Genomic DNA, 14,738 nt, shown 5'->3' with positions numbered 1-14,738 from the left:
TCTTAGAGGGCATTCTTCCAGTTTCTCCCCATTGAGAACGATGTTGGCTTTTGGTTTTTCATATATGGCTTTGATTATGTTGAGGTAATTTCCTTCTATGCCCATTTTCTGGAGAGCTTTTATCATAAATGGATGTTGAACTTTGTCAAAAGCTTTTTCTGCATCTATTGAAATGATCATATGGTTTTTCTCCTTCAATTTGTTGATATGATGTATCACGTTGATTGATTTGCGTATATTGAAGAATCCTTGCATCCCAGGGATAAACCTCACTTGATCATGGTGTATGATTTTTTTAATGTGCTGTTGCAGTCTGTTAGCTAGTATTTTGTTGAGGATTTTTGCATCTATGTTCATCAGTGATATTGGTCTGTAGTTTTCTTTTTTTGTGACATCTTTGCCTGGTTTTGGTATCAGGGTGATGGTAGCCTCGTAGAATGAGTTTGGGAGTGTTCCGCCTTCTGCAATATTTTGGAAGAGTTTGAGAAGGATAGGTGTTAACTCTTCTTGAAATGTTTGATAGAATTCACCCGTGAACCCATCTGGTCCTGGGCTTTTGTGTGTTGGGAGATTTTTAATCACTGCCTCAATTTCTGTACTTGTGATTGGTCTGTTCATGGTTTCTATTTCTTCCTGGTTCAGTCTTGGAAGATTGTACTTTTCTAAGAATGTATCCATTTCTTCCAGGTTATCCAATTGATTGGCATATAGTTGCTTGTAGTAGTCTCTCATGATGTTTTGTATTTCTGCGGTGTCCGTTGTGACTTCTCCTTTTTCATTTCTAATTCTGTTGATTTGCATCTTCTCCCTTTTTTTCTTGATGAGTCTGGCCAATAGTTTATCAATTTTGTTAATCTTCTCAAAGAACCAGCTTTTAGTTTTATTTATTTTTCTTATGGTTTCTTTCCTTTCTTTTTCATTTATTTCTGCTCTGATCTTTATGATTTCTTTCCTTCTGCTCACTTTGGGGTTTCTTTGTTCTTCTTTCTCTAGTTGTTTTAGGTGTAAGGTTAGGTTGTTTATTCGATCATTTTCTTGTTTCTTAAGGTAGGACTGTATTGCTATAAACTTCCCTCTTAGAACTGCTTTTGCTGCATCCCATAGGTTTTGGGTTGTTGTGTTTTCGTTGTCATTTGTCTCTAGATATTTTTTGATTTCCTCTTTGATTTCTTTAGGGATTCCTTGGTTGTTTAGGAGTGAATTGTTTAGCCTCCATGTGTTTGTATTTTTTGCAGTTTTTTTCCCTGTAATTGATATCTAGTCTCATGGCATTGTGGTCTGAGAAGATGCTTGATATGATTTCAATTTTCTTGAATTTGCCGAGGTTTGATTTGTGACCCAAGATGTGATCTATCCTGGAAAATGTTCCGTGTGCACTTGAGAAGAAAGTGTAGTCTGTCATGTTTGGATGGAATGTCCTATAAATATCAATTAAGTCGAGATGGTCTAATGTGTCATTTAGCGCTTGTGTGTCTTTATTTATTTTCTGTTTGGATGATCTGTCCATTGATGTAAGTGGGGTGTTCAAGTCTCCACTATTATTGTGCTACTGTCGATGTCCCCTTTTATAGCTGTTCGCATTTGCCTTATGTATTGAGGTGCTCCTATGTTGGGGGCATAGATATTTACCAGTGTGATATGTTCTTCTTGAATGGATCCCTTGATCATTATGTAGTGTCCTTCCTTGTCTCTTTTAATGGTCTTTACTTTCAAGTCTAATTTGTCTGATATGAGTATTGCTACTCCAGCTTTCTTTTGACTTCCATTTGCATGGAATCTCTTTTTCCATCCCTTGACTTTCAGTCTATATGTATCCCTTGGTCTGAAGTGTTTTTCTTGTAGGCAGCATATAGAAGGGTCTTGTTTCTGTATCCATTCAGCCAGTCTGTGTCTTTTGGTTGGAGCATTTAATCCATTTACATTTACAGTGAGTATTGACATGTGTGTTCCAATTACCATTTTCTTAATTGTTTTGGGTTTGTATTTGTAGGTGTTTTCCTTTTCTTGTGTGTCCTACTTAGAGAAGTTCCTTTAGCACTTGTTGTAAGGCTGGTTTGGTGGTGCTGAATTCTCTTAACTTTTCCTTGTCTGGAAAGCTTTTGATTTCTCCCTCAAATTGGAATGAGATTCTTGCTGGGTAGAGTATTCTTGGCTGTAGGTTTCTCTCTTTCAGGACTTTCAGTATATCCTGCCATTCCCTTCTGGCCTGCAGAGTTTCTGTAGAAAGGTCAGCTGTTATCCTGATGGGTTTTCCCTTATATGTTGTTTGTTGCTTTTCTCTTGCTGCTTTTAATATTTTTTCTTTGTGTTTAATTGTCAGTCATTTGATTAATATGTGTCTTGGTGTATTTCTCCTTGGGTTTATTCTATATGGGACTCTCTGTGCTTCTTGGACTTGGTGAATTATTTCCTTTCCGATGTTGGGGAAGTTTTCCACTAGAACCTCTTCAAATATTTTCTCAGACCCTTTCTTGTTTTCTTCTTCTTCTGGGATGCCTATAATTCGAATGTTGGTACGCTTCATGTTATCACTGAGGTCTCTGAGACTGTCTTCTCTTCTTTTTATTCTTTTTTCTTTTTCCTGCTCTGTGGCGTTTATTTCCCCCATTGTATCTTCCAACTCACTTATTTGTTCTTCTGCCTCAGTCAATCTGCTGGTTATAGCATCTAGAGTATTTTTAATTTCAGTTATTTTGTTATCCATTGCTGTTTGTTTTTCTGAGTTCTTATGAACTGTTTCTTGTACTTTCTCTATTTTGTTATCGAGATTTTGTATCATTTTTACTATCATTACTCTAAATTCTTTTTCAGGCATTTTTCCTATTTCCTCCTCATTTATTTGGTCTTGTGGGTTTTTTTCCTGCTCCTTTGCCTGCATGGTGTTTCTTTGTTTCCCCATGGTTGTCCAAACTTTTGGGGTTGCTTGTCCAGCTATGTCGGGTTCCCTGCAGCCCTTTCTGGTGTCCGAGGCCGTCTGCTGGTGTTCAGCTGGTTCTCTGTGGGAATTACTGCGTCCTTCCGTGCATTTCCAATGAATCTGTTGAGAGGGATGCACTCCACGTCTCTCTACTTCGCCGCCATCTTTTCTCCGTCAATAATAGTAATTTTTTTTTTCTCAAAAATTGCAGCTATTACTACTGTAAAGAATGTAGGCAATGTAACAAAAACATAGGAAAATAAACATGAAAAATCACTTAGCTCTCTTCATGTAACTATAACCAATTACCAGTAAAGAAATATTACTTCAGATATTTCTTTGTGCTAATTTATAAAGAGAAAAAAAATAGAAATAATTTTATAAAAATAGGACTATGATACTGGTTAGCTAAAAATATTCTATATTGGTATATTTTAACTTAAAACAAGAGAAAGAGAATGAAGTAAAACTGAGAGATCCAAATGGAGGCATAGAAGAACCCAGCCTTCTTGTTCCCTGACAGAGAACAACAATGACATTATCCATGAACAAAATCATCTCCAGCAGTGCTCTAAAGTGTGGGTAAGAAATTTTAGCAACCCAGTGGAGCAAAAAACATGAGAATAATCACCCAATAACGAAATGAAGACAATTTTATTTTACCTGAAACATCCCCAAGACAGCATTCCTCAGCACCAAGAGAGAATTTCCCAGCTAGAAAGAGTTCCTCACCAGGAAAGGAAGAATGAGTTGCATGACCAACTTCTAAGGCCTTTTGGGGCACAAAAATAGAAAAACCAATCCCAAGTTGGTGAAAAGCCACAAGAGGTCTAAGATAGCCAAAGTGGTGCCAGGAAAAAGAATGAAGTCGAAGGCATCCCGCTTCCTATTTCAAGCTGTACTACAAAGGTATAGCAATCTTTAAAAGATGGTATTGGCATAAAAGTAGACACATAGACCAATGGACAAGATTGAGACCTCTGAAACAAACCATCACATGGAAAGTTTAATAATATTCGACAAAAAGCAAAGAATACTCAATAGGAAAAACATTATCTCTTCAATAGGTGGTTCTGGGGAACCTGGATAATCATATGCAAGAGAATGAAATTTGATACTACATCACTTACAAAAATTGACTAGAAAAGAATTAAAGACTTAGACTTAAGAGCTGAACTCATAAAACTCCTAGGACAAAACAGGGTAAAAACTCCTTGATAAGGATCTTAGCAACATTTTTTTGGATATGACGCCAACAGTACAAGGAACAGATGCAAGGACTACATCCAACTTAAAAGCTTCTGCACAGCAAAAGAAATGATCTACAAAATCAAAGGCAACCTACAAAATTGGAGAACATTTTCAAAACTACTTATCTGATAAAAGGATAATACCTAAAATATATAAAGAACTCGTATAACTCAATAGCAAAAAACATCTTTTTTTTAATGACCAGAGCTGCTGAATAGATATTTGTGCAAAGAAGACATGCAAATGGCCAACAGGTACATGAAAAAGGGCTTGACATCACTAAGCATCAGGAAATGCAAGTCAAAATCCCAGTGAGATGTCACCTCACACCTGTTAGAATGGCCAGCATCAAAGGAGAAATTATAAGTGTTGGTGAGGATGTGGAAAAAGGGAAACTCTGGGGCACTCTTGGTGGGAATGTAAATTGGTGCAGCCACTATGGAAAATAGTATGGAAGCTCCTCAAAAGAGTAAAACTAGAACTACAACACTAAGCAGTAATCTCACTTCGGGGTATATATCTAAAGGAAATGAAAACAATATGGAGGAGATATCTGCACTCCCATGTTCATTGACAGCATTATTCACAATAACCGAGATACACATACAACCTAAGTGTCTGTCAATGGATGAATGGATAAAGAAGCTGTGGTATACGTATGTAAGGAAGAGCATTCCACAAAGAGAAAGAAGGAAACCTTGCCATTTGTGAAAACATGGCATTATGCTAAGTAAGTCAGACAGAGAATGACAAATATTATTTAATATAATTTATATGTATAATCTAAAAAGTCAAACTCATAGAAACAGAGAGTAAAGTGGTGGTTACCAGAGGCTAGGAGTTGGGGGAATGGAGAGACTTTGGTTAAAGGGTACAAACTTTGAGTCATAAAATGAATAAGTTCTGAGGAACTTTGTACAGAATGGTGATTAGCTGTGATCATAAACAAATAAATAAATCCTCAACAATGCATGATAACATTTTAATGTTATTATATTTCATATAAATAAGATAAATATATTCTTGGGGAAAAAAAAAATATATTAAAATGAAAGGAATTGCCAGGGTTGGATAACTGTTTCTTCAATATCAGATAAATTCTTACTAAAAATTTCATATAAATCTATAAATAAACATTGACATTAGAGATTAAAATAATTTTTAAAATATTTACAATCTTTTCAATACTGAATGGCTTTTCACTATGAAGTCACTTCGCAGCTTCCCATCAGTGTCTCTTAAACATCACATCTTATATTTGTTTGCTATATTATCATTACAACATTATCAAAGCTTACAACATACATCTTGTCCATGATCACAATTTCCAATATCGTTCAGCCTCAGTTTTTTGTATCTATATGGATTTAATGATGCGATTTGTGTTTTACTATAGTCTTTCTATTTGTTTGTATTGATATTTTATCCAATAAATATTTTGTTTCTGTGTCTTGGAACATTTTTTGCTATAGTTTCCTTGTTTTCCTGAGATATATCCAGAGGTACTTATTCCATAAATTATTGTGTATTAAGGCCTGCCTTATTTTCTTAAAACCAAAGAGCAACAGGGCTTTGTTTAATTTCTTTCTGGTTCACAATTCTCTTCCTCAGAACTTTCTATATGCTGTTTCTCTATTTTCTACAATTTAATGTTCTGGTATTCTCCATCAATGATGACTGCAGTCCAGTGTGGGAGAAAAACCTCCCTCCTTCATCTCCTTCACAAACCCAAGGAAATCCTTCTTCTACGTTAGCCATTCAAAACCTTAAACCAAAACCCTGGCCTGGTCTTCTGTTCCTTGACAGAGTTAGAAGGGTTCGTGTTCTAGCTATTGCCACTGTTCCATCTCAGCGCTGGCACTTGCATCCCTCTGTAGCTTGAAGCAAAGTTCCCAGCATCTACTCACTCTCAGCCCTTACTTCTTGCCCACAGGATCACATTAAGATTTTTATTTTCAGCTGGAATGTCAGGGCCATGAAGCTTATAGACTGAAATCATTTCCTGTTACTGTTGAAGATTAGCTTCTTGTTATCACTGACTCTGCAGAGTGAACCTAGGCATAGCTGAAGGGGAGAGGGGAAGGGTTCCTTTCTCATAGACTTGCCTGTCAGTGCTGCTTCCTGTCACTATCTTGTTCCCAATACCACATTCAGCAAGTGAGATCAAAATTCTATATTCTCAACCTACATATGCTACATTCCTATTTCTGAAATTTTAGAACACTATTTCCTATTAGAAATTATTTTCTCTCCTACCTCCAATAATTACTGAGATTATAAAACATCCAACAAATCCCAGCTGATAGGCCACCATATTTAGAAATATCTCAAGAGGAAACAATCTTTCATATGCATTTTGTACTCTTGGTGATATAATTTATGACATAATTTATATAATGATGTAATATACTTTTAATAATATGTAACAGTTTTAGGTAGATCATGTCCTGTACACATTTTTCAACTTGCTATTTATGTATCCAATTTTAGCTATAAAGAGAATGCTATGAGGTTATCAAGAATTCACCATGATCAGCCTACGAAGCCCCTGGACCGAGCAGTCTTCTGGATCGAGTTTATCATGCGCCACAAGGGAGCCAAACACCTTCGGCCAGCGGCCCACGACCTCACCTGGTACCAGTACCATTCTTTGGATGTGATTGGCTTCCTGCTAGCATGCGTGGCAACCATTATATTCCTGGTCACTAAATGTTGCCTATTTTGTTGGTGGAAGTTTGGTAAGATTGCTAAGAAGAAAAAAAGAGAATAGTATTTGTTTTAACAGTTGGGCTGGAAGCCTTCGTAAGGTCCATCTGAATTCACTCAGCCACCACTTAAAATAGATTCCTTTCCTACTCCCCCAGGTTCTTGTGCATTCCTCAGCTTATCAAGTCAAAATCAAAGACTCACCCTAAAAATATGCCACATGATTCCAAATTAAGGTTTAAAATAATCTATTCTTTTAAAAGAGAACGTAAACAATTAAACACATGGAAGTTACTACCATTAAAGTGTCAGTGCTTTATTTATTTGTTTAGGTTCAATTGAGATGCTGTTTGAGCCCTTATGAACAGAATGATTCATTCCATTTTCAGTACTAGTCATGTTGAATATTTCCTAAATAACATCATTTTGGGTCCAGTGTGTAAGGATTATTGCATATTCTCTAAAGGAACTAGACAAGAAGTCATGTAAAGCACACTCTAGCCAGAGTTTCCTTTCCAGTCAGGAAGATCAGGAGACTGTTAGGGTTTTTACTCTGCTGTAAAGCACATTTCGTTTGTGCTGTAAAGCACAATTGCCTTTCATACGATACATCAGACTTTTCCCCCTTGGAATACAAAACACTAGTTTTTGTCTTTCATTTGAAGATTACCCTTCATTTGGATATTAATGATGATAGGACATGATTTGTATTGTAACACTTCCTGGCTTCAGAGAACTAGCTAGTTTTCATACGTTAGCATGGTTGCTGGTTTGATGGAGCAAAACTAAATGACTGGAATTTAATACTTACCCTTTTAAATTAACTTTAAAAAGTATTTAATTCTTTCCTACATTAATTTAATTACAATGTACATATTTGAAAAGACAAAACAAACTACTTAAGAGCTACACTGCAAATACTTTGGGAAGAAAATGTGTTTCTCAGAAATGCTATTTGCTATGGGGATGATTTCTCCACCTGAACAGAAACTTAGGAGTTTGCCCATTTCCTCCTTTTCCCTTCTCCAATCACTTCCCCTGGTCCTCTCATGAATGTGCTGTGACTACTATGCTAAGCACAAGTACTGAGGCTTCTTATTAACTAGCATCAGCAAGAAATCTGCAGTGAACACGAAGACACAAGTTGAATTTTAATAAAAATAAAGATGTATTTTACTTCTTTTTCTAAAAAGTCTATTTTCCATTATGTTTGTTAGTGTTTTCCCCTTGAGGTCAAAAAATTATTCAATCTAACTGCGAAGGCATTACATGGTAGTAACCAAGTTCATTAAATGATTTACCACAGAGTTCAAAATTTATAACCCAAGCCTATGAGGCCTAAAACTACAGCTCCATCTTAGAATAGTTATAAATCATTTGGGCAATCATCTGTTTTTTACAGGAATGGTGGCACAAATAAGTACAAGATAAAAATAAATTTATTCTTAGACATGGAATTAACTAAAGAGATATAGGAAAAAAGATATTTTCTCAGTGTCATGAGGTTTGCAGACAATTAACTAATTATAATGCTCTAAGGCATATATTTTTTAAAATGTAGACATCATGCTGCCTTGCTTATGATCTGACTAATGTAGTCATAGCAACAATTTGCCACAGTGTGAAATCATTTATTTTGGCAATAAGATAATGTTCTTTCCTAAAATACTTTTTAAAATTATAGTTTAATCTTTGGCTATTTTATATCAATGTCAAGATATCCCTTCACTTTTTCTCATTGTTATCCAATGATGTAACATAAAGGCGTTTAAGTATAGTCAAGATTTGGATACCTTGCTAGCAATTTCTGAGTGTATTCAAAAGAACTGCCCTGGCAAATAAGTGAATATATTCTATCTTGTAGAGACCAAAGTTTTTCTTAAACACACAAATATTTACCTATTTAAATGATGTATACATTACTGTATTAAATATATTAATACTCTGAAAATAATTTTAGGTGTTCAGAAGATAAACCTTTGTAACATGTCATATTTTTTCCAGTTTAAGTTTTGACAGGAACATATTTTTCAGGAATCCGATGATCTCTGGTTTTCTAGTCAGTTAAAATAACTTCTTAAAATATATTTTTTTAACTATTTACAATTCACATGTGACTATATCATGAAATCCTGCTCAAGTTTCCTCTGGATCATGATGACTGAAAATGCTACTAGGTAGATGCAAATATTTTGTACATGTGTACATGCATACATATGTGAACACAAAGTCACGTTCTATATATTATTAAAAAAATAAGTGATTCATATTGTAGTTTTGATTTTCAAACTTGCTTGCTTTTTACAAGGGAAGTATTTGTTTCTGTAACGTTCTACATATTCTATGAAAAGTAATGATTCACCTGTATCTCAGATTTACCATACTCCCTAATTTATGAGAATATCAACTGTATTTTAAACAGTAATACAGTTAGGACTTAGAAGGGTCTGCTGCCTATAAAACAGAGAACCGTAAGTTCTGCAATGCACATTGAATTGCTACCAACCTTCTGCTTCTCATTTCCTCCCCAGGTTCTTTGATTCTGAATCCTACTCCAGTTCTACCATGGTTCTAGATTCAGGCTCTAAACTTAGCCAAAAAGGCTGAGATTCTAACAGCTCATTGTCAGTCTCTGCCATTCATTTCCCCCAGAGAGTGTCTTCAATATACTCAGGTGAAATCCTCTATGACGTCAGCAATCCACATGTCACCATGAAATGAAAGCACCTTTCACCCTTAAAGGAATTGTCAGATGCTAAAACTATGATTTTGCATGGAGGGAAGCCACCCCACCATCCTAGAGATCCTTTGGCCTGATTAGCATGCTTCAGTTTAGTTCTTGCCTCCTTTCCAGCACTCTGAGACAAATTCTCATCAGGCAGGTGATGATAGGGGAAGTCCTAAAACTTATGGAGAGTTTGGAATAAACTAGATCTTTCTTCCTTTCTTGAGATAAAACTGCTATTTCATTAGTCATTACTAGGAACTGAGGGAGGAATCACTGTCCAGGTGTCATGATGGTATTATCTTACCTGTGTAAGAGGTAGAGGAAACTACCTCTGGTCCTATTATTTCTACACCATCCCTTTGCAATTAGCAGCCAGTTTCCATTTCAGTCTTCACAAAACCCAACGTGATACCACTGGAGAATCTTAAAATTAGACATGTGAATCCATCCGTTATTTTCATATGTTTACAAAGCCAGATGATGAGGATGCTCTTCCCAAATTAGTTGCTACTCTTAGAAGCTCAAAAAGCCAAATATGGAGAATATTATCTGCCAATGTTTATTACAGAACAATGGCTCTGCTACCCAGTCATGCTCATTTCAGAAGAACTATGAATGTGGACTTGATCATGGACCAGTCCCTCATTCCTGGGTGCATATAGTAGCTAGTTATGAGGTGCAGATTTGCTAATGGACAGTAGCTGTGATGGGGTTGCAGCTAAGTAGGGAGCTCTTCAAGATCTGTGGGGACACAGCCTTGAGTGTCTTTTACTGGGTCTTCATGTTAGCAGGATTGTTTGCAGACTATAGCTAGAAAGGCATGGAACCAAGTGTAGGGCCCTTTCAGAATCTCTAGGTTGCAGATCAGAGTGTCTCCCTCTGGGACCCTGAACCCTTATGACTGCTGACAGACCGTGGCTCTGAGGAGGCTGGAGTTAGGTATAGGACTCTTTCAGCATCTCTTGGGGTGCAGACAGGACTGTCTACTTCCTGGTTGCAGTACCAGCAGGGTTACTTGAGGAATGTGCCTGGGAGGGACTACAGCCCAGTTACAAGGCCCTTTCAGAATCTACAGTCTGACTAAGTTTGGCAAACTAGCCTCCAGGGATCCCATAAGGGCTCGAGCCAGTTCATGGGCCACTTCAGGGTTCACAGCTTAGACCAAGGACTATATGTTTATTATCAACATGCAGGGGCCATGACTCCTCTTGGGTTCCTTGGCATGTGGTGCTGGTGACAGGAAAAAGGAGAAACAGGCTGTAGCTGAGTTCTCAGAAGTACAGAGCTTTATTCCATGCCTGTAGCCAGGATCATACTCTGAGGGTCAGTCAGCTGGTGGCAAGCTTGCCTTCGCAAAAGGTCTTTGTTTTGGCCTGCACTCAGATTTCATAGTTTCCTATCTGGACCCCAAAGCTCCCACGAAGGCACATTTGTCTATGGATAAGTGCCAAATCATTGTTGAGGAGGGGATACATAAGGGACACCTTATTTGGTCATCCTGCTCAAAATACCTGGAAGGGTAATATCCTCTCCTCTTGTATCTCTTCTAGAGTAACTTGATTATCCTTAGCTGTTTGCTCTTTTATTATAGAGTTTAAAAATTTAATGTAAAATTCTATAAACGTTATCAAGTTTCATGATGTTGAGATTTTAATGAGAATTTCAAGAAATCTGTAGGTTGACTTGGAAAGAATGGACATCTTTTTGAATTTTGATTTTCCTATCAATGAACATGACAGCTCTATTTATTTTTCTATGATGGGTTTCAATAAGACATTATAATTCTAATCATGCCTAATTTATACAACTCTTACACAATTATTCAAAACATAAGTTGAAGTATATATTTTAGTTATATATTCTTTTATTCACATGCAGAAATTGCAGTTGCCTTTTCATACTTTTTGCATCCATTGAAATTTTCAGACTCATATTTATTCTAATAACATACCTGCATATTCTTTTGGAATATACAGAGAGTTTCAGCTTATCTGAACAGACACTCAAGAGCAGAGACTCAGGATTGGAAATCACCACAGGAACCAGTGCCTGGGTAAGAAGACCTGAACTACAGTTGGTGAATTGCTGGAGGTTCCGTGTGGACAAATTTGAGAGTTAAAAATCCAGTGGAACACAGTCATAGAGGGGTCCCCACAGTGTTGTGAGATTTACTTCCAGGAGCTCAACCAATTTTCCATAGTAAATATCAAAGAAAAATCCCTTGCTTCCAGTTAGGGGAGGGGAAAAGGAATCACGTTGACGGAAGCCAGAATATTCTGTTCTTCCTAACATGGTCTGTCCTCAGAGTAAACTAGTTAACCAGCGCACAATGTGCTGAGGTGTTGCCAGAGCCTAACTGACCTGGGGGAAGGAAAATACTCAACTCCAGGCCCCTCTCGACTATCACATGGAAAAGGGATATACCCAACTCCAGACCATCCTGCTCCATACAAAGTGGGAGAAAAAATTGAGAAATAGTTGTGAAGAGCCCAGAGGTATAGACTCAGTAAAATACTGAGACCAATCTTAGGACTATAGAATGCTTCTCTCCCCACAATTCACCACCACATTTAAAAAGTCAATTTACAATAGTGTCTTTTATCCAGCACATCATGTCTGGCTATCAAGAAAAAATTACAAGGCATACCAAAAGGCAAAAACACATTTTGAGTACACAGAAAAATCATCAGAACCAGAGATGGCAAGGATGTTGTAATTATCAAAATGAGCCTTTAAAACAACTCTGATTAATATGCTAAGGGCTCTACTGGATTAAGTGGACAGCATATAAAAACAGATGAACTGTGTAAATAGAGAGATGCAAATCCTAAGAAAAACCAAAAAAGAAGAGGTAAAAACATGTAAGAGAAATGAATTCAAAGATGAAATTATCCTAATTCTTTCTAGACACTTTCAGAGGATAGAAGTTGAGGGACTAATTTCTAACTCATGAGAATTTCTATTCTATGAGGATAGCATTACCTAGATGCCAAAACCAGACAAAGACATTACAAGGGAAGAAAGCTACAGATCAATATTTCTTATACACATAGATGCAAAAGTCCTCAATAAAATGTTAGAAAACCCTGCTCTGTAAAATACAACATCAACAGAATGAAATGAGAAGGAAGAAACTGGGAGACAATATTTGCAAAAGACAGGTCTGATAAAGAACTGTTTATCCAAAGTGTTTTTAAAAAAACTCTTAAAACGCCACAAGAAGAAATCATGAAAGCTGATTAAATAGTGGGCCAAAGACAATAACAGATACAGCATAAAGAATATATTTAGTTGGCAAATAGGCATATAAAAAGATGCTCCAAGTCATTTGTTTTGAGGGAAGTACAAATTAAAATAATAATGAGATACCACTACACATCTCTTAGAATGGGCAAAATGCAGAACACTGACAACACCAAAATCTGGAAAGTTGTGGAACAGGAACTCTCCTTATTGCTGGTGGGAATGTAAAATGGTACAGCCATTTTGGGAAACACTTTGTTGGTTTCTTATAAAAGTAAACATACTCTTACCATACTGTCACACTCCTTGGTATTTACCCAAAGGAGTTGAAAACTTATGATCATAGAAAAATGTGCACATAGATGTTTATAGAAGTTTTATTCATAATTGCCAAAACTTGGAAGCAACCAAGATGCCCTTCAGTCGGTGAATGGATAAACTTGGAAGCAACCCAGTGGCAGATCCAAAAAAAGGAATATTATTCAGCCCTAAAAATGAGTTATCAAGCCACAAAGAGATGTGGAACCATGGAAAGACCTTAAGAACATATTATTAAGGAAAAAATTCAATCTCAATAGTCTACATGCTGTATGATTCAAACTCTGACCTTCTGGAAAAGGCAAAACTATAGAGACAACAAAAAAAAAAAATCATTGTTTGCTGGGGGGAGGATAGGGGTGGGAGATTAACAGGTAGAGCACAAAAGAATTTGGGGGCAGTGACAAGACTCTGTATGATACCATAATGATTGATACATGTCTTTATTACTTGTCCAAAAGCACAGAATTTATAATACTAGGAGTTAATTATAATGTAAACCACAGACTTTGGGTGGTTATAATGTTTCAATGTTAGCTCTTCAGTTGTAACAAACTAACTTACCATTCTGTTGGGGGATGTTGATAACAGGGGAGTCTATGCATGTGTGAAGACAAGCATACATGGGAAATGTCTCCACTTCCCCCTCAATTTTGCTGTGGTCTAAGGATTACTCTAAAAAAGGTAAAGTATTGATTTTAAAGAGTGATATGGTAATTATATATGTTAGTTTTCTCACATGCCTTTGAAAGAAACTAATAACCTAAGGAGCCTAGAAAAGTTATCTCTAGATTGCTATCTACAGCTTGCATGACTTACCACTGAGAGATTGGGTACATAGTAATTCAAATGTAACGGCCATTTATCAATTATTTATATAATTCTCCACTGTGTTCATAACTTATTTTGTGCAAAAACAAAATTATAGGAAAAAGATTGGTGGTAAACTTTAATTCCATATTTTTGTTTTACAAGTCCTCAGCATAATGCTTAGAATGTCTTATGAAATTATTTAACAACTTTTGTGTACTTTTGCTCAATTTTGCTCTCACATTTGATTGGCTTTGTATTTCATAGTGGGCATAACTGCTTCAAATATAGAATTTTAGCTTATACTTTAAGCTAGATCCTTCTTAAAATGTAGTCTACAGGTTTGCACAATAATTTCACCTAAGGACTTAGTAATCAAGGTAGGATGTCATACACATGGAACAAGACATCTAAAGAACAATAACATATTGGTGGGGAAACTGAAGCAGTCTAATCTCTGGTCATTGCAAGCTGAGTGTCCTTGGAAATTGCTTCCTTATTATCAAGTTAGATCATTGCCTATGTAACTTCAAACACACATCCAAACACTACAAAGAAGTAACAATTCTAAAAAGAGGCTATCCAGTCTGGGGTATAACTGATCACCAGTTTTGAATAGAATCCTTAAGAAAGGAACATTCTTGTCTGAATTTTTCTTTTCTTAGATGCAAAGCACGTTGTGTCTACGAATGACTGACTTGGAAATTTGTAACTACTCATCCTTCTCCAAAAATCTCCTAAAATGAATACTTAGAATCTGTCCCT

General features: G+C 36.4%; 1 protein-coding gene across 1 annotated transcript in view; it reads left to right on the top strand.

The window, feature by feature from the left end:
* The window catches only part of LOC130850003 (UDP-glucuronosyltransferase 2C1-like), a 37,769-nt gene extending 30,595 nt beyond the window's left edge, over positions 1 to 7,174 (top strand). The window contains exon 6 of the mRNA XM_057729309.1: positions 6,659 to 7,174. Coding sequence (XP_057585292.1) covers positions 6,659 to 6,938 — 280 coding nt within the window. The 3' untranslated portion in view covers positions 6,939 to 7,174. The remainder of the gene's footprint in view (positions 1 to 6,658) is intronic.
* The last annotated feature ends 7,564 nt before the right edge of the window (positions 7,175 to 14,738 follow it).

The sequence above is a fragment of the Hippopotamus amphibius genome, chromosome 3 (assembly GCF_030028045.1).
Source record: "Hippopotamus amphibius kiboko isolate mHipAmp2 chromosome 3, mHipAmp2.hap2, whole genome shotgun sequence".
Taxonomy (NCBI): Eukaryota; Metazoa; Chordata; class Mammalia; order Artiodactyla; family Hippopotamidae; genus Hippopotamus; species Hippopotamus amphibius.
This window is presented reverse-complemented; position numbering and strand designations above follow the sequence as displayed.